General features: G+C 66.4%; 4 protein-coding genes across 11 annotated transcripts in view; 1 reads left to right on the top strand and 3 right to left on the bottom strand.

Moving 5' to 3' along the window:
* Positions 1–2,451: 2,451 nt before the first annotated feature.
* On the bottom strand, positions 2,452–8,589 carry LOC106487861 (sestrin-3). 3 transcript variants are annotated; one of them, XM_067304118.1, is made up of 9 exons: positions 8,420–8,589; positions 6,317–6,520; positions 5,956–6,138; positions 5,625–5,861; positions 5,430–5,541; positions 5,031–5,149; positions 4,350–4,540; positions 3,832–3,976; positions 3,567–3,737 (listed from the first exon to the last, which is right to left on the bottom strand). In XM_067304118.1, the coding sequence occupies exons 1-9, from the start codon at positions 8,483–8,485 to the stop codon at positions 3,648–3,650; spliced, it is 1,347 nt and encodes a 448-aa protein (XP_067160219.1). In that variant the 5' UTR covers positions 8,486–8,589; the 3' UTR covers positions 3,567–3,647. The 3 variants fall into 3 exon arrangements, with proteins under 3 accessions (XP_067160217.1, XP_067160218.1, XP_067160219.1); XM_067304116.1 differs by having other exon boundaries at positions 2,452–3,976; XM_067304117.1 differs by having other exon boundaries at positions 2,452–3,976; positions 5,046–5,149.
* A 483-nt stretch (positions 8,590–9,072) lies between these two features.
* Positions 9,073–10,566, bottom strand: C13HXorf65 (chromosome 13 CXorf65 homolog). The gene is made up of 6 exons (XM_067304411.1): positions 10,542–10,566; positions 10,368–10,454; positions 10,133–10,267; positions 9,947–10,015; positions 9,736–9,857; positions 9,073–9,192 (listed from the first exon to the last, which is right to left on the bottom strand). The coding sequence occupies exons 1-6, from the start codon at positions 10,564–10,566 to the stop codon at positions 9,073–9,075; spliced, it is 558 nt and encodes a 185-aa protein (XP_067160512.1).
* Positions 10,567–10,725: 159 nt separating this feature from the next.
* Positions 10,726–15,488, bottom strand: IL2RG (interleukin 2 receptor subunit gamma). Of its 3 annotated transcripts, none has more exons than XM_067303950.1 (8): positions 15,321–15,488; positions 12,956–13,046; positions 12,627–12,811; positions 12,370–12,512; positions 12,042–12,204; positions 11,697–11,805; positions 11,527–11,611; positions 10,726–11,346 (listed from the first exon to the last, which is right to left on the bottom strand). In XM_067303950.1, the coding sequence occupies exons 1-8, from the start codon at positions 15,424–15,426 to the stop codon at positions 11,146–11,148; spliced, it is 1,083 nt and encodes a 360-aa protein (XP_067160051.1). In that variant the 5' UTR covers positions 15,427–15,488; the 3' UTR covers positions 10,726–11,145. The 3 variants fall into 3 exon arrangements, with proteins under 3 accessions (XP_067160051.1, XP_067160052.1, XP_067160053.1); XM_067303951.1 differs by having other exon boundaries at positions 11,697–11,815; positions 15,321–15,487; XM_067303952.1 differs by lacking the exon at positions 15,321–15,488 and adding an exon at positions 14,539–14,604.
* Positions 15,489–16,285: 797 nt separating this feature from the next.
* Positions 16,286–18,607, top strand: part of MED12 (mediator complex subunit 12) — a 38,413-nt gene continuing 36,091 nt past the window's right edge. For all 4 annotated transcript variants that reach the window (XM_067303955.1, XM_067303957.1, XM_067303954.1 and 1 more), the window contains exons 1-3: positions 16,286–16,384; positions 17,401–17,505; positions 18,366–18,557. In XM_067303955.1, the coding sequence (XP_067160056.1) occupies positions 16,286–16,384; positions 17,401–17,505; positions 18,366–18,557 (396 nt within the window). The remainder of the gene's footprint in view (positions 16,385–17,400; positions 17,506–18,365; positions 18,558–18,607) is intronic.

The raw sequence follows: 18,607 nt of genomic DNA, 5'->3' as shown, positions 1-18,607 counted from the left end.
CACTTGATGCAAATAACTCTGGAAGGGATCTTAAGCCTCCTGCTTCAAGATTTAAGCCAGTCTCCAAATATCAAGGCTTAGGAGGAGAACCTCAGGGGACCTGACTACCCTGCATCTGTTCCTGTGAGACTACTTAGGACTTCCTGGACGTGCAGGATGGTAGTTGCTGCTAGAGAAAGAAAATGGTTTGAGTGAATGCTGCAGTTGTTGAACAGATCAGAGCGGATGCATTCAAAACTTGGTGTAGTTTAACAGGGGAACGTTCTTTCCCCACAGTAGCTGTTACGCTTTTGATGTTAATATGAGTTTTGGCCTGTGAGACTTGAGCATTGTCACGGTGAGCAGAGCATGGGAGAGACTCCAGGAAGGAACCCGCAGCTTGCGCTAGGGCTGCTCCTGACTTGTGTGACACCATCTGCACTAGTTGCTTAATGTCCCACTGTGTCCTGTCCTAACAACCAGATCAGTTTAGCGCACCTTCATGGCAGTGGGTCAGCCTGTCTTTCAGCCTGGGCCACCTCTTAGCTCTCCTCAGTTGTCACCATAAACGTTTTGGCCTGGGGAATAGGTGCCTGCAGAGCAGCAGGGTCTGAAGCCAGTGCAAAAACTGTTCACCAGCTTTTCTGCTCAGCTCTTGGCCAGAGATGTGCTTTCCCCGAGATGCTTAGTGTTGATTAACGTTTTTCCTGTGCCACCAGTAATGGAACCACGTGTGAAATCACGGCACGGGGATGCCTGTTGCCCTACGCCACAAAAGCGGCACGAAGGAGAGCTGGTGAGCAGGGGGTGCAGGCCCGTGAACAAGGAGGTGGTGGGTGGACACTGCCTGCTCCAGGAGCTGCTCCGGAGGGGTCCTGGCAGGACAACCTGCCCCCAGCTCCCATGTGCTTTTTTTTTTTTTCCCCCTCTGCTGCTGCAGCCTAAGCAGCAGCCGTAGGCCTGGCTTTTCACGGGTCGCTGTAGGCTCTGCGAACAGTAAACACTGCAGCTCAGCTCGCTGCTCTCGCCGCCTGGAACATGCCATTCCTCCCACCATACCGCTCGGGAACAGCTCGGCTCTTACGAAAGCAGTCCTCGCTCCGCCTGCCAGCGCGGCTCCCCGCCACGGGCCGTTGCGGGGAACGCAGCGACCGCTTTGGGCACGTGCCGATACCTGCAGTCGTCTGGAGGCAGGATAATGTCATGGTGGCCTGGCTCCTGCGGGAGAGGGTGCTGGAAATCCTGGGAGATTACTGCAGAGCCAAGCAAGCGTGTGTTGGGCTCTGGCAGCTTTCCTCCTCCTAGCCCCCAAAGCAGGGGGAGGTATTCCCTAGGCCAGATGAGTGGGGTGGAGGGCCGGGCCACCAGGGCAGGTTCAAGTTGCTGGACTCATGGCAGGAGGCCCAGCACATGGTGATCTGCCTTCCTCGAGCAGCGTAGACTTGCCAGGCTGCCAGCTATGCAATGCCCTTTACCAGAGTCTCTGCTACAAAACCCACCAGGGCCACGGGGCTGACTCTGCTCGGGTGGGAGCAGATGGCTTCATCTGCTGCTTTCTAGCCCTGAGATCGTGTGGGGATGTTTCTCTTGCTGGGGAGCTCGGGCTGGCAGCCTCCCTGGCCTTGACCACAACTCGGCTAGTTTTGGGGCCTTTGAGCTGAGGGCTGCTTGGAGCCAACAGCCCGCGAAGCCCTTGATCTTCCTGCTGCGCCTGATGGTTGCTCTGTGAGCTCCTGCCAGGCCACCCCTCCGCGCTGGGGGTCAGAAGGGAGGATCTGCTTCAACGTCCCCAGCCCCTTCTCCCCCAGGCAGCAGCGTCCCGTTGCTCACTTCTAGCTGCTGCTTCCTCAGCGGGGCGAGGTGACGATGGAGGGCGAGGATGCTGCGGCGTGCAGCCCACGGGGAGCCAGCCTCAGGCTCCCCAGCTCTGGGGGTGCTGCTCCACGGGGGAGCGGGGAGCTGCCCAGCGAGCTGGCTGCCGCTGCCTGTCCTGACCCTGCAGGACGCAGATCCGCTTCTGCAGGCGGCAGCGGCAAGGCTGGCAAAACCGCTGGCGTGCAGCCCGGCTGCTGGGGCAATCGGGGCGCGAGGCCGTGATGGAGCACGGGACACCAAGCTGCCCTGGGGGAGGCTCGGCCCCGCAGGAGCTAGGTGACGTTGCAGCCTGCTTTTCCTGTCCGCGTGCAATGCTGCAGGAGCTGCTCAGCTGAGCAGGGGCAAAGGCTGTAGCTGGGCTGAAGGGGAAGGGGCAAGCTGTGCTGGACAGCTTGGAGCAAAGCAGGAGCGCAGGACTCCGCCGCGGCTGGGAGCAGCCGGGTTTGCTGGAGCTGGAGCGCTCTGAGCGCTGCGGTCGCCCTGTGCGGGGAGAGGAGCAGAGCGGCTGTGCAAGCTTGCATCCCTGTCCCGACACCTGGGAGAAAGAAAACACACGTCCGTGTCAAACATAATATATTTATAGCAAAAATAGGCTTTTTCTGTAGCTTCCATACACAAGGTTTTTCTTTCCCCGTACATTTACGCAGTAAACAGGTTGACTGAAGCAGCGTGCACCAGGCTTTTAGAGCTGTCCTTGCTTCAGCCTCCCACTCGCTATAGGTGGCCCCAGCCCTTCCTCTTCTTCAGCTGTGCTCCTGAGCGGGGGCTCCCACCTGGACCGTGCCTGCTCCGGGGTCAGGTATCCCTGCGGCCCTCCCCAGCCAGGGGTTACGGCACGGGGATGGAGCAGCCGGGGGGGGGGGGTAAGGGGAGAGCGGAGGCGTGCGCTCCTGCCTGATGGCAGAGGGCAAGGCGCCGGCTGGGCTGCAACCGTGCGACCAGGGACTTGGCCGGGGGTGAGGGGGTCCCTCAGCTCATCGGTGCTCACCCCTGGTTCCCACGTCACTATTTTAAGCAGCAAGTGACTGGGCCCTGGCGCCCGGTGCTGCCCCAGAGACCGCGCGGGAGGGCAGGGCAAGGCAAGGCGTCCCCCGCAGCGGCCTGCTTACGCCGCGCTCGCAGCAAGCGCCGCGCTCCGGCCCCCGCCTGCAAGAGCTTCACAGTTTGGAGTTCGCGTGGGTCAGCGCTCGCCCGGCCCGCAGGGGTTTGGCACGTAGAGAGAAACGGCAGGAGGCTTAACGCAGCAAGCGCGTCCCCTCCCAGCGCTGCACACGCAGCTCGGGACGTCGCACCGCGCCTCCGGGCTGCCTGCGGCGGTCCCGAGCGAGCGGCGTCGCCCCCCGTCCGATGGGCTGCTTGCAGGTGGGCAAGGGGGGGCCGCAGCTGCAGCGCAGGGCTGGGAGCCGGCTCTCCCCTCCGCCTGCCTGCCGCCGCCGCGGCCCCGGAGGAGCTTCCCGTGGGAAACGCCGGCCGGGTCGCCTCCCGCCTCCCTCCGCCCGCCCCGCGGCTTTGGCAGGCCTCCTCGGCCGCGTTCAAGTCTCCAGCATCGCACTGACGTCGCAGCAGCACGGACTCGCCTCACAGTTTGGTAATTGCACGTTAACGGGGCCGCTCGGTGCGCCCCACAAGGAGGGGAAAAAAAATAATAATAATAATAATAAAGAAAGGGAACAAGACAGTCAAGTAAACTAAACGGAGTAATCCCTCGCCGTCCGTCCCGGCACGCCGGGTCACGCGCGACTCCGGGGGGAGAGGATGCTGCCCGGCCCTGCCGCGGCACAGCTCCCCGCCGCCTACGAGACCATGTACTGGGTGATGGCCTGCAGGGCGTACAGCAGCTCCGCCTGCATCCTGGCCTCCAGGATGAGGAGATTCACGTGCACCTGCGGGAGAAGCGGCAGCGGGTCGGGCAGCCGCTGCGTGCTGCCAGCGCCGGCTCAGCACCGTGCCCACCCCAGCCGCGGGGCGCTGCCCTACCTTTTCACTGTGCTTGAACTGCTTCCAGAACCTGTCAAACATCTCCGGGTTTGTCTTCTCTGGGTAGCAGGTGACAGTTTTAATGTAAACTTTGAGCATTCGCTCCAGGAGATGATTCACTTCCGCGTAGTCGTAGTCGTCGTACCTGCGGGGAGCACAAGGGACGGTCACAACCGGCACCCAGGTCACTACCGACCCCCTCGCTCGTGGTCTGCCCCAGGGCACGCTGCCACCACGGGGGGGACAGTGGCCACCAGGCACCAAGTCCTGCCTCAGAAGGCCTCGTTGCAACCCCCCAGGGCGGCCTGGGACGTGCACCACTGTCATCGCAGCAGCAAAGTGCCCTGCCCTGGCCGGAGAAGCTGAGGATTTTCTCCATCTCCTGGTCCCATCTCTTTTCCAAGCCTGTCTGCAAGACGTCCCAGAGCGCCTGGGGATGCAGCAGACGCGGGCTACAATCTTGCGCCTTGGTCAGCGTGGTTCTCCCCGTGGGGCCGGGAGGCGGGAGGTTTAGCTACCTAATGCCAAACATGCAGTGGATGTAGTTCCAGATGCCCCGCTTGAAGACCGAGGGTTCGCAGCCCTGCCGCTTGGCCATGGCGCTGCTTTGCAGACCGTCCACCATGCGAAACTTCTCATCCAGGAGATGCCCGATGTCGGAGTAGAGCCGGTTCACCAGCGAGAAGCCGTGGTCTTCCCAGGAGTAATCCTGTTGAGCACAGCAAGAGGCTGTCACCACTGCAAAAAGGAGCCCGGGGCATGTTCCTAGGAAGAGCTGCTGCTGGAGACCTCGGGTGTTGGGAGGCAGCAGAATTCAGGTTTGCTCCGGAGGCAGCTCTGCCACAAACCACAGTGTCCCTAATCAGGCGGCTTTTGGATAATTTTGACCCCTGCCTCTGCACTGACCCACGCCTGGCCCAGAGGGATGATGTGATGAAAACACAAGTCCTCGAGGTCAGGTTGATGCTTGCCTCCCCCTCCCTGACGCTTGTCGGATGGGTCCCCTTTCCGAGCGGTGCCTCTCCAGGCACAGGGACGCGGGAACGGCCCCATCTGACACAGAGGGCAAAAGCAGCTGTCCTCGGGCTGCGTTGGCCCCCCGCGAGATCGGCCGCTCCCCACCAGGAGAAGAGGAGAGGTGACGGCCCAGGCTGCTGCAGGCCTGCAGGTTTATGCCCCCGAGAGAGCAGGAACCTCACCTGGACTCTGAATACCTGCGTCTGATCCTCATCGCGCCGGGCAAAGTCCTGGTATCCGAAGTCGGGGTCCTGCATGTAGCACGCGAGGTTGGTGGCGCCGGTGACTTCCCCAACGAGATCTGGGAGGGAGGCGAGGACGAGTCAGAGCGGCGCTAGGTGCAGCTCGGCTCCTGCGCTGCCCCGTGCCCGTCCCAGGAGCACGGCTCCCTCCCTTCCCCGCTCCCACGAGCGTCTCTCTGAAGATGTCCCACCTATGCCCACAGGGTCTCCTCCAAGGTTGGGGCCTTGCAGGTGGGAGCTGATAGCCACGTCCGACGGACAGGCTGGTGTTTTTGGGAACCCCCCAGCCCGGCAGGGAGCTGCTGTCCCGCACACCCACCTCTGCTCTTTGCCTCTCACCTTCCTCTCGGTCCTGTTGCAGCAGCCTCGTCTCCTCTCTGCCCTCAGCCTCGAGGTGGATCCGCTGGATACGCTCCCGGAGAGAATCCAGCTCCATGCAGGAATCCAGGGACTGTTCAGAGACGCATTTTGCGGCAGTGGTTAAGGCAGCGGCCCCGGCCCCCTCCTCCCCGCGCCTCGGCCCCGGGGGCTCACCCGCTTGCGCCCGATGCGCAGCAGCTCCTGGGTGCAGCCGTTCCCGCTGGCAGCCTCGCAGAAGCACTGGTTCCCGGGCGAGAGGGGCTTCAGCGTGCCCCGGCCGCCCGGCCCCTCTTCCTGCTCGCAGCCGCAGCCGAACACGAAGCTGGCGAGCGCGTGGCAGTGCGCCAGCAGCACCACCGCGTGCACCAGCTCCGCCAGCGACCAGCTCCACTCGCTGATTTTCAGCAGCTTCTGCGGGATGGAGAGAGGCCGGCGATGCGCCAAGGTGGGGAGCAGGCTGGGCGCCCGCCCGCCCCGCCGGTCCCTCGGGGGACTGTTCCCGTACCTCGATGTGCTCCTTGGTGACCAGCCAGGGCCGGTGGGCCAGGATCTTGTTGATCTCGCTGAGGTTGCGGAGCTTGGGCGGGATGAAGTCGAGGCCGCGCAGCCACTGGGGATCGCCTCCCGCGCGCAGGAACTGCAGCACGTGCAGGTTCACCAGGTACCTGCAGCGGTGCCGGGCGGCCGCCTGCAAGAGCACGCCGGGCGTCAGCGCCCAGCGCCCGGCTCGGCGGGGAAGAGCCGCTAGGACGGGGCGAGAGCACGGTAAGGATTTGGGGCCCTGCGGGAAAGCCTGCAGCACGGAGCAGCCGGAGCGCAGCGCTCGCAGGGGCTCGGCGAGCCCCGGCGCGGCGCCGCGCGCTCACCATGATGGCGATGTAGTGGCGGCAGTCGAAGGGCAGCGGGCCGTCCATGTGCAGCAGGTAGTGCTGGGTCTTGAGGAAGCTGTCGAGGTACTGCGGGTGGTAGCCCATCTGCTGGGTCACCGCTTCCAGCCGCCCCCGGCTCGCCAGCGCCTTCACGAACAGGAACTGGGGGCGCTCGGGCTCGCTGCTGGACATCTTCACTACCTGCGGGCAAGACGCCGCGTCTCAGCAGCCCGGCCCCGGCTCTGCACGGGGCTGGGGTCGCCTCTCACCCCTCGCTCCTGCTTGGACAGGACCAGGAGCAAGCGACATCCTGGCCACCACAACCTGGCCAGGAGCACGCGGAGGGGCTCACAGGTTTCCCCCGGCTCTGAGCAAGGAGACACCACACCAGCCCTGTCGGTTCAAATGCCAGAGGCGAGCTGGAAGGCCAAATCCTGCCCTGCCTCCTGTTCAGCCCTCTTAACCCGCAAGAGCTTCCCCAGGCTGGCACACACCCCATGAAAACGCGGAAGAGCGACCTTCGGCGAGGGGGGTCCCGCTGCGGCGCCGTGCTCGAACCCACCTCCTATGGCTGCGGGCAGCACCTGCGCCAGCCCCAAAGCCAACATCCCTGGTGAGCAGGAGCCCAAAGCTGGGTCACCCCAGTGCTTCCCAAGAAGGTGGTGGGAATGGACTGTGGGGATGTGCAAAGCACCCTGGCCCGGGAAGGTGCTGCACCCGGCATCTGCACTGGAACCCGGACAGCCCCATCGCTGAGCTGGCCTTTGCCACACGGATGGTCACGTCTCCAGCTCGGGCTGAGCATCTCGAGGTGGGACGCAGGAGCCCCTCGAAAACAGGAGCGCGCTTCTCCCCTCGCAGTGCTTGAGCCTCACGCTGGGCACGCGCCGCCCGGCATCTCCAGCCCGCTCCGGTGCTGCTCCCCGGCAAGGGGACACAGTAGGCGCCCAAGGACCAGGGTAGGGGGTGACAGTGGCGCAGAAGCACGCCAGGAACAGCTCTGCACACCAGCCCCTGTGGCAGGCGAGGCCGGCCAGGGCGCCGGGGCGGCATCCGCGCGGCATTCCCAGCCTGGACGCACCCTCGCAGCCCCGGCACCGAGGTGCTGGAAAGCCGGAGGGCTCCGCGGCCGCCACGTCCCCCTCGCCTTGCCCCTCGCGGCGCTGCCAGCGGCCGCCTCGCCTGCCGGAGGGCCGTATCAGGCCTTATTTTCTGCAGCAGCTTGGCACACAGCCGTGAAGCGACCCAGGGAAACCCGGCACAGCGGCGCCGGTGGGACCGGCAGAGCCGTGCGGCTGCGCGCCGCGGGTGCGGGACGCTAAGGTCCCCCCGGGGCGACGGGGGCACTGAGCAAGGCTGAGCCGTGCAATGACACCCGGAGGCAGCGCTGGCTTCTTCTGCCCTGCCGCCACTTGTGACCAGCGCACGGCACCGGCGCAGGTGTCCGGAGATTCACCTGGAGCTTCCTCCTCGGTCCCGGCCAGAGGGGACCCCAAGCCCCAATTAAGCCAAAAGGGGACGAAAAGCCCCCGACTGCCCTGAGGGGGACGGTGCAAAGCACAAGTCCCGTGTCCCCCCCCCGGCCCGGCCTTGCCGCGGCCCCGGGCGCACGGGGCCCCGACGGGTCCGGTGCCGGCAGCGCCCGCTGCATCCTCGCCCGCAGCAGGCGATGCTCCCGGGGAAGCGGCGGTGGCGGCGAGCCCTCCCTGCCCGCAGCCCCGCTGCCCGCGGTGCCGGTGCCCGGTGCCGGTAACCGGGGCCCCATTGTGCGGGCGGCGGCGGCGGCAGCGCCCCCGGTGCGCGGCGCGGGCAGTGCAGGCGGAGAGAGAAAAACAAGTTTGATTGGCAGTGATGGAGGCACGGCGCCTCCCGCATCCCGCACAAAGGGGACGGCGCCGCCGCACCGGCACCGGCACCGGGCACCGGCACCGGGCACCGCGGTGGGGCAGCGCGGCCGCGCCGGCCCCGCGCATCGCGGCGGGAAGATCCCGGCCCGGCGGTGCCGCGGGCGAGCCGGGCCGGTGCCGGCGGGCAGGGCCAGGGCACGGCCAGGCCCGGTGCCCCGGTGGGGGCCCCCGGTGGCGGCGGGGCGGCTCCTACCTGCCCCTGCAGCCGCTGGCACCGGCTTCCTCGGGGGTGCTCCATGCTCTGGGGACACACGATCATGGTGAGCCCGCGCCGTGCCGTGCCGTGCCGTGCCGTGCCCCGCTGCCGCCCGTCCCGCCCCGTCCCGTCCCGGCCGCCGGCACCGCCGAGCCGGGCACCGCGGCAGCCCGAGCACCGGGGAGGGGGCGTGCCCGCCGCGCCGCCTCCGCCAATCACCGACGAGGGGGAGTGGCCGCGACCAACCCGCCGGCCAACCCGCCGCGAGGGGCGGGGCCGAGGGGGCGGCCGCCGGCCGCACCACGTGGGCAGGGGTGGAAAGTTACCCGTCGGTCGAGCGCGGCGGCCCCGCCCACCGCGGGCAGGGGGCGGGGCCAGGGCGGCGACCCCGCCGCTGGGGGGCGCCGCGGCGTCTCCGCGATGCGGCCGGCGGCGCCGAGGAGGCCCCGGGCCCGGGTGCGGCTGCCGCGGGGGCGCGGGGCGACAGGGGCCCCCCCCCTTCCCGCCACCTGCCCGTTCCCCGTGCCCCCCCGCGGCCCCCGGTGCTGCCGCCTGCCCCGCGCCGACCGTTGCCCCCGCGCGAGCCGCACGCGCCCAGGGGTGCCGGTGCGCGGCGGGGACGGCGTCACCCCCCCGGCCTTTATTCGGCCTCAGCGGTGCCGCTCCTTCCAGGCGGGCTCCCGCTTCGCCCTGCTGGACCCCCCTGCCTTGCGCTGGGCCCCGTCCTCCTCCGCGGCCCCCGCCGAGCCCGCTCGCCCCGCCGCCTTCCCCTGCTCCGAGGTGCAGCGAGCACCGGGGCGGGCACGGGGGCACGGGACAGGGGCCACGTGGGTGGCGGGGCGTGGGGATGGCGGGACATGGGGATGTGGGGCGCACGGACAGTGAGCACGGGGATGGTGGGGCACGGGGACGTGGTGAACAGGGAATGGGGCATGGGGTGATGGGGCATGGGGGTGGTGGGACATGGGGACGTGGGGCATGGGGACAGCGAGCGCAGGGATGGCAGGACATGGGGCATGGGGACAGCGAGCACAGGGATGGCAGGACATGGGGATGTGGGGCACAGGGACGTGGAGCACAGGGATGGCGGGACACGGGGACACAGGGCACGGGGACCCCCTCCACACAGGCAAGCGCCTGCCGGGCGCCGGGGCTGCGGGAGCGGGAAGGGCCCCGGGCAGGGCCGACGGCAGGTCCCCGCCGTCACACGAGGCCTCGGGGAAGGTGGCCGGGGCCATGCTGTGCTGGCTGCGCCGGGGGCGAGCGCAGGGCCCGTCCCCCGCGGCCACCCCGTGCCACGGCCGCCCCCTCACCGCCGCGGGGGCTTGTGCCGTGGCGGGCGCCGTCTCGGCATTCGGCATCCTCCTGCCCTCCAGTGTCCTCAGCGTCTGGAGGCGGATCCGGTGCTGGTGCTCGCAGTGCTGCCGCAGGGCTTCTGCAGCCGGAGACGGGGCCGGGGGCTGGCTCGCGCGACCGGTCCCCGCTGCCCCCACTCCCCGTCCCCGTCCCCATCCCCTCACCGACCCGTCAGCTCCGGGCTGGGGTCCTTGAGGAGCGGCACCAAGGCCTGGTACGCGTGCTCCTGCTGCGTCCCTGCGGCAGAGCCCCGGCGCACTCGCCGCAGCGCCCCGGGCACCACGGGGACCCCCGCCGGCCGGCTGCAGGGGGGTTGGGGGGGGGTACGTGTGCCCGCTTGCCGGGGGCACCTACCGGGCGCGCCGAACTCGACGCGGCACACGTAGTAGGTGCCGGGCGCCGGGAAGAACTTGCTGGCCCGTTCGCTCTGCAGCTTCGCCTGGAAGAGCAGCTTGGGGATGCCCAGCGGGTCGCACAGGTCGAGGACGGCTGCGAAAGCCAGGGTGGCTGTGCAAGGGGGGGCCAGGGGGGCCATGGACCCCCCCCACCACCACCACCCCGCTGCAAAACGGCCCCGCCGGGCGCTCACCCCCCGCCGGCACCCCAGCCTTCCTCCGCAGGTAGGGCAGCAGCAGCTGCACGGGGCAGTCGGTGTTGGCCAGAAAGCGCTGGTTATCTGCGGGGAGAGGGCAGCCGTGCTGGGGCCCCGCGAGCACCCCGGGGCGCTGGGCCCCCCCACTTGGGGGACCGGCAGGGGACCCACTGCCGTGCCTGACGCAGATGAACATGCCGCCGGTCCGGGGTGCGGGGCCGGGCGGCCCCACGGCACTTCTGAGGTCAGAGCGGAGCCGGCTGCTCCCGGCGTGGGCGAGCGGCTCTGCCGGACCCCGGCATCCCTCCCCCCCCCCCCCGGCCCTCGGATGCGAGACGGGCCAAGGCCAAGCGCAGCAGAGCTTTATTGCAGTTGCGAGGCCGAGCCGCTCGTTACACGGTTGGAAACGATGCCGGGAGCCGCACCTCCTCCACGGGGGCTCCTGGGCGTCCTGCTGCACAGCCCTGCTCCCGCCTGCACCAGCACCGGCGCGGCTGCACGCACGGTGCACCCAGTGCTCCACGCAGTGCACCCAGTGCTCCACGCAGTGCACCCAGCGCCCCGTGCGGTGCACCCAGTGCACCGTGCAGTGTACCCAGTGCCCCGTGCGGTGCACCCAGGGCATTGCGCAGCACGGCCGCTGCATCCGCGGGGCCGGCAGGGAGCAGGGCTGAGGGCAAGCGCGGGGCGTTTGGCAGAGGCTGGGCGAGGGCGGGGGGCAGAGGGCCGGGGTGCAGCAGGGTGCGTGCAGGGAGCGCGGGCGCAGAAGCGGGCGTCACGCTCCCACGTAGCTGTTCTTGTGGGGGCCGTGCTCACGGGTGCCGGCGGAGGCCCCCGGCACGGCCAGCAGCTGGTCGGTGCTCCCCCAGAAGGGCTCGTAGCTCTCCTTGGGGGGCAGCTCGCTCACGTAGCAGACGCTCTCGTTGTAGTTGGGCTTGAAGCTCTCCACGACGTCTTTGGGGACTCCGGTCCACTCCTCCAGGAAACAGAGCCGGGTGAGAGGGGGCCGCGGCGCGAACCGCCAGCCTCTCCCCGCGCCCGCGCAGTGCCCCCAAACCAGCCGCCAGGCTCTGGGCCCCTCCGCCGGGGCTGCTCGGCTGCACCAGGCCACACGACGCCGCCCTGTGCCCAGCCCCGCGGCCAGCAGCCGCCTTACCTGGAAGTTGCCCTTGTGCGTGATGAAGAGCTCGTCGAAGTTCTTGCTGGGATTGGGGATCCTGGGCATGAAGATGACCCACACCCTGCGTGGGAGGCACGTGTTGGAGGGGAAGGGCCGCCCAGCGGCGCTGCCCCGCTCTGACCCCCGGTCCCCATCCGGGCACTCACCTTTCCATGCGGACCAGTAAGATAACGAGGACCAGCAGGAGCAGACAGGAGGTGATGGGGATCAAGACCGTGTGGATCCAGAACCAGTGCAGCTGCTCCTCCGCGGTGCCTGGAAAGAGCTAGGGTGGCACGGACCCCTCGCTGGCGCACCACCCCGGGGGGCACTCCGCCGCACGTGGGCCCTCGCGGGAGGCTGGGATGGGCTGGGAGTGCAGGGCAGGGGAAGGAGCCCGTTCCCTGAGCCACGCTGTCCCCACGACTTGCCGGGGACCCCGCGCTGGGCTGGCCGTGCCGGAGCAGCCCTACAAGTCTTGGACAAGTCTTCTTGCAAGGGCCCACACCTACCCTCGCTGGTGGCGTTGTTGCCCCAGACCACGGGCACGCTCCACTCGCTCCAGAGCTGGGTGCTGCCGCAGTAGCTGTTGATCTTGCTCCGCACGTAGAAGGTGTAGTACTTCTCATAATCCACGCTGGGGAAGGAGAAGATTTCTCCTTTCACCTTGTGCTCCTGCAGAGAGATGAGAGCCAGGCGGTGAGGGCTGGCATCCAGCACCGCCGCGGCGGGCTGGTGCGCAGCTCATCCCCAGGCACGAGCACGGGACCGCCGGCGCCGTGGAGGCCGGGTAAATGCACGGGGGCGGCCGCCAAGCTGCCCGGCTTCGGGGGCTCTCACCGTCCAGGTGGTGTCCTTGTTGCTCTTGTACTTGACGGCGTGCTCCAGGCACTGGGCTTTGGGGTACGGGGAGCTCCAGGTCAGCTGCAGCTGGTTGCTGCTCAGGTTGTGGATGGTCAGGTTGACGGGCGCCTCCGGTTTCACTGCAAGGCACAGGCGGCGCCCAGGTGAGCGCCGTCCCCGCGAGCGGGCAGCCCTGCCCGCCCTGCTCCGCCGGGCCCCGGGGACCCCCAACCCCGCGCCCGGCCCCTCCGTACCAAGGTCCTGCAGCTCCATGCGCTCGCTGGGGATCTCGAGGGTCTTGCCATCGAGGCTGGCATTGACGCGGACGCGGAAAGGCTGGAACTGGACGATCTCGCTCTGGTTGAAGCGGCAGCCCACGCTGACGCCCTGGTCCTGCAGATAGTGCTTGCACTCCACCACGGGTGACCGGTTCTCGTACCTGCGGCACGGCGGGTTACGGGGGCTCCCCGGCACCCGGCGCTCCCCGCGTGCCCTGCACGCAGAGCCTCCTGCCGGCCTGGGCCGGGCCCCGGTGCCCGGGAGCCCCTCGGACCGGAGCGCGCCGCGGGGAGGGGGCACCTACCAGTAGTAGAGGGAGAAGTTGGTCGTGAGCGTCTCCCTGCTCCCCCACGTGCAGGTCATGTACTCCTCGTTGAAGAGGATGCACTCCACCCCTGCAAGGGACGCAGAGCTCTGGGCACCCGCGCGGCAACCCTTGCCTGAGGTCGCCCCTGCACCTCTTCCGCTGCAGCCTGAGGCCGTCACCGCGTGCTCTGCCCACGGACACGGAGGGGCAGCTCCTTTGCACCCCCTCAGCATCGCCCTTCCTCCCCGAATGCACCTGAAACCTGTTTTTACACTTCCCTTGGCCTTTCTCTGCGTGAGCAAAATAACCGCAGCTCTGCGCGGTTGAGCTTTGACGCCACGCAATGCCCAAACCACCCGTGTTCAGGCAGCACCGACGGGCTTTTGCTGGCGCAGCACTTGGTGCCAATGACTCACGTGCCACCAGTGACCTGCACGAGCCCCACAGCTTCCTCCGAAGAGGGGCGACGGAAGCAGCTCTTCATCCTATATCTGTGCAACTGGCTCTTCTTGCTTAACTCTTGTCCCACCTGCTTTCATCCCCGTTCCTCAGCTCACGTCCATTATTCGTCCTGGGAACGCTGTTCGAGCCCCATGCTGGCCGTCCCCGTCCCCCAACGGGCTGTCTCGCGGGGCGGCGTGGAAACCCCTCGCTGCTGCCAAGCTGCAGTTCACCAACCCCTTTTCTTTGCTTTCCCTGTCCTACAGGGAAATCAGGGGGCCGCCAGGATTGGAGCCCGGTGTCTCCGTTGTGGCTAAAGTCACCTGTTACCCTTCAGGAGCTTGCAAGTGCTCCGCGTGTCCCTGTGTTTTTGGGGAACGGAGGTCATGCTGGCCTACACTCACAGCACGCCTCCTCCTTTTAAAAGAGCAATGCTGTGCTTGTTCTTTCCCAGCACCGTCCCTTCTCGTGCCTGTTTTTGGAGGTAACCGGCAGCGCAGGGGGGCCGACGGGGGGTTGCTGAGCCCTGGCGGTTTCACCTCCGCAGGAAGCAGGCTGCCGAGCCCTGGGGCGCCCCAGAGCCTCTCCAGGAGGGCCCGCGCCACATCTGCCCCCTCCTTCCTGCGGCGACGGCCGCAGCGTGCCGCCTCGGATCCGGCCCACGCAGCAGGAGGCCCGCGTCCCGGGCCGGCGCTGCAACGCGGTCCGGCGGCCCCGGCATGGCTTCCGTCCGGCCTCCGAGCCCGGCTCTGGCGGAAGCTGCTGGCGAAGCCCCTGAAACCAAGTGGCTAAAAGGGCCGAACCGGCCATTGGCGGCAGTGACCTTTCCTGCAGGCTCTCAGAAAACAGTTTTTCCCACTGAAATCATGCAACGGGCTACCGATTCCGTTCAGAGTTAAAAAAAGGGGCACGAGAAGCAGGAAAGCCGGTCCTCCCCCACCAGCGAGTGATTCAGCTCAGACGGGGGAGCCAGAGGTCTTCTCACTCCCATCACCTTCCCGAGGTCTGAAACAGTCTGCTTACTTTACCCCTCCTAAATAACACGCTTCCTTGGTGTAAAAGCCAGTTCAGTTTAAAGCACAAAGCCTGCATTAAGAAATGTGCTGCTCTTCTTTATGCCTCCTGCACATTTCGATTACCTGTATTTTGCTAACAGGAAACGGTGCTGAAGTGATGTTTTCAGTTGAATTCTACTTTCCATAAACATGACTTTCCAGAGGAAATGCATGTTTACCATTTTCTAACAAAATAAAAACGAAGAAACCGAAGGAACGTATATTGAATTACAATCGTTTCGGCAAGGCGGTGGAAAGAGAGTGCATCTTCCCAGCAGCCGAAGCAGCCCGCAGATAACAGAAGGGCTGAATTTGTTTGGAAATCAAGCATTTTACTGACTGCCAGCCAAGAAGAAGTAAACTTCCCATTGGAAAATAACTAGAGCTATAAATGCAAAACGAGGTTAAAGCCGGTCGTTTCGATGTGGAACTAAGCTTTTTGATTCAAAATGGTTACGTTCCTTCAGGGAGGGCCGGGGGCAGGTCCCACGCTGCGAGGGGCCGGCGGGATCAGGGGCTGGAGGCCCCCTGTCCTCGCCGGAGGAAACGCGCCCCGAGGCCGGGCAGGGGGGCGTCCCGGTGCCGAGAAATTCCCCGGAGGCGGCCGCGGCGCCGCTGACATTAAGAGGGGTGAAGATGGAGACGGTGCGGATACGCATCTGCCGACGGTGCTGGCGCATCCGAGGCGTCGCAAGCACCGAGCTGCTGCCGCCCGGGGCCGGAGCATCCCGCCGTGGGGCGGCCACGGGGCCGGGAGCCGTGGGACAGGGGCGCCCATGCGGCCCACGTCCTGCCCTTGCCCGCGGCCGGCCCCGGCCCCCCAGAGAAGCCCTCCCGGTCCCCCCAGGGCAGCCGTGCCCCCTTACCTGGGGGGCTGCGGGCAGCAGCGGCGAGGCGGGGGCCCGGCCCGCCGAGGAGGAGGAGGAGGAGGAGGAGGAGGACGGGCGCGAGGAAGGCGACGGGCCGCGGCATGGCGGAGCGAGCGGGGCGCGTGCGAGCTGCCCCCGCCTGCGGCCCACCGCACAATGCCGCTGGCTTCCGTGCCCGCTGCCTCTTCCTGCCCCACGGCGCCGCCCCGGGGCCCACCCCATGGGCCGCCCCATGACTCGCCCCACCGGGGCTGCCCCATGGGCAGGTGGGCATGGGGGCCCCCACCCGCAGCCCACCGCGGGCGCCCCGGGCTGCGTCTCCCCCACGGCGCGGCGGTACTGGGAGCCACTGGGGCAGTCAGTGGGGCGGAGGTGGGGCAGTCACGGGGAAGGTAGCTATGGGGTGGTGTTCATGGGGGCAGGTATGAGGTGACGGTCACAGGGGGGACAGTTATGGGGGGCAGTTATGGGGGTGCTCGTGGGGGGCATTATTGGGGTAATTATGGGGGGCAGCTATGGGAGTCAGTTATGGGGGGTGGCCACAGACAGGGGGGTTATGGGGCAGCTATGTGGGGCACTTATGGGGGCAGCCATGGGGGGCAGCCATGGAGGCGGTCACGTGACCCCCCCCTTCCCCGGGCGCGACGCAGGCGCACTGGCTCCGCCAGGGGGCGCCCATCCCCGCCGCGCGCCGCTCGGGCCGTCCCGGCCATCTTCGACACTTTCCGCCTCCGCCCAGCCAGGCTCGGGCCCCGCCGGCAGCGCTCGGGAATCTTCGCCTCCTCTCGGCCGGGGCTCGGGAATCTCCGGCTGCCCTCGGCTGCCTCCGTGACAGCGGCGCGCCGCTCGGGCCTCTCCGGCGGCGCTCGGGCGGCCCCGGCGGCGCAGGGCGCAGGCGCGGGCGGCCCCGGCGGTCCTTGTTGTGGCCCGGCCGCCTCTGCCCGCCGGCCGGCCCGCCCGGGATGGCGGCCTTCGGCGTCCTCAGCTACGAGCACCGCCCGCTCAAGCGCCCGCGCCTCGGCCCGCCCGACGTCTACCCGCAGGACCCCAAGCAGAAGGAGGTGCGGCCCGGCCCGGCCCGGGGGGCGGGGGGGGACCCCGGGGGCGCGGGGACCCCTGTGCCACCGCGGCCTGGTGCAGCGACCCCCCGGCTGGGCTCCCCTGAGGGGTGCGGGGAGCCCGGCGGTGCGGAGGCCCTGTGCCCCCGGCCCGGTGAAGGGACCTCCCCCGGCTGAGCTCCCCTGGGGGTGTGTGGGGGGACCCCTGTGCCCCTCCGGCCAGGTTTGGGGCCTGGTGAAGGGACCCCCCGGTTGAGCTCCCCTGGGGGTGTGTGGGGGGACCCCAATGGTGTGGAGACCCTGTGCCCCCAACCTAGGGGAGGCCCTGGGTGAGCTCCCCTGGGGGGTGTGTGGGGACCCCTGTGCCTCTCTGGCTGGGTTTGGGGCCTGGTGAAGGGACCCCCCTTGGCTGAGCTCCCTTGGGGGTGTGTGGGGACCCCTGTGCCCCTCTGGCTGGGTTTGGGGCCTGGTGAAGGGACCCCCCTTGGCTGAGCTCCCTTGGGGGTGTGTGGGGACCCCTGTGCCCCTCTGGCTGGGTTTGGGGCCTGGTGAAGGGACCCCCCTTGGCTGAGCTCCCTTGGGGGTGTGTGGGGACCCCTGTGCCCCTCTGGCTGGGTTTGGGGCCTGGTGAAGGGACCCCCCTTGGCTGAGCTCCCTTGGGGGTGTGTGGGGACCCCTGTGCCCTCCGGCCGGGTTTGGGGCTTGGTGAAGGGACCCCCCCCCCCTTGGCTGAGCTCCCTTGGGGTGTGTGTGTGGACCCCTGTGCCCCTCTGGCCGAGTTTGGGTCCCAGTGAAGGGACCCCTGGTTGAGCTCCCGTGGGGGGGTGCACAGCCCTCGTGCCTTGTCAGCGTGGCTTCCCCTCCCCAAGCCCTCATCCTGGGCGCAGCCTGGCAGCGAAGGCCTCGGGGCGGGCGAGTGGGACCTGGCGGGGCCTTGTGCTGTCTCCACACTGGGCGAGCAGTCGTGGCAGGGATAGGAGATGCCTCGCTGGGCAATGCTGATCATCTTTCTCCTGCAGGATGAGCTGACTGCTCTAAATGTCAAGCAAGGTTTCAATAACCAGCCGGCCGTCTCCGGGGACGAACACGGCAGCGCCAAAAACGTTAATTTCAATCCCGCCAAGGTGAGAGCCCTCCGGAGCAGCGCCAGCACCTGGCGGCCGCGGGGACAGCCAGATGGGTCCCCCACGGTTCTGGATCTCGTACCTTCTATGCGTTCATAACTAGGAGCTCTTTCTCTTTAGGATGGATATTTTAGGACATAACCTTTTGTCCCTAGAGAATCGGAGTTCTGTGTTTGTTTGCATTCTTTTGGAACGGTGTCTCCCCTCTGAGAGAGCAGATCTTGCACTGTTGTGGCAGATCTTTATCTGCAGTCCTTGTGAAAGCTGCACCTAGAAGTCCTTATATTCTGCAATTAAAACGGAAGACTAGAGTATCAGTAGCAGGAAACGTCTTCCAAATTGTTTGGGTTGCGTTATTGCCATGGTTGAAGAGAGGATTTCTTGAACAATCTGGCAACTTAAACATGGGAGTTACATAACAGACCTTAAGTTCGTCTTTCCTATTTCTGAAATCAAGATTTTCACTTCCTGGTCTCCCTCAGGACAGGAGTAGTAATGAACTGGGATGGAAAGAAATCAGTAAGCACAGTATTTCCATTTTCCTTGACTGACATCCATGCCAGCGGCCTTCTATCTGGTTTGACTTAAGTTTGTGTAAAGAGTTGTGTCCATCTGAACTTGAGTCCCTGCTCATTTATTGAAAGTGTTCGGTTGTCCTGTATGGAGTCTTCCTGAAGTGCTCCTCTGTACAGATATAACAAAGGGAATTATTGGCAGGTTTTTTATGTTTCAAAAGCTTGCGCTAGTGAGACTTCTGGTAGGAAGGACAGATGGAAAGGATAGACAGGATTTTAGGCATGTAGAACAGGTCTTTGAGCTATAAAATATAATTCATCCTTTTTTTTTTTTTTTTTTTCCAGATCAGTTCAAACTTTAGTAGTATTATTGCAGAAAAGCTGCGCTGTAATACACTGCCTGACACGGGAAGACGGAAACCCCAGGTGAATCAGAAGGATAACTTTTGGCTGGTAACAGCGCGTTCTCAGAGTGCCATAAACAACTGGTTCACAGATCTGGCTGGAACTAAGCCCCTCACTCATCTCGCCAAAAAGGTATGTTACAGGGGAGGCTGCCTGGCAGGGCAAAGCATGTGATCTATGCT

The sequence above is a fragment of the Apteryx mantelli genome, chromosome 13 (assembly GCF_036417845.1).
Source record: "Apteryx mantelli isolate bAptMan1 chromosome 13, bAptMan1.hap1, whole genome shotgun sequence".
NCBI classification, from domain to species: domain Eukaryota; kingdom Metazoa; phylum Chordata; class Aves; order Apterygiformes; family Apterygidae; genus Apteryx; species Apteryx mantelli.
The sequence above is the reverse complement of the archived record's forward strand: the minus strand, read 5'-3'. Positions and strand labels throughout refer to the sequence as shown.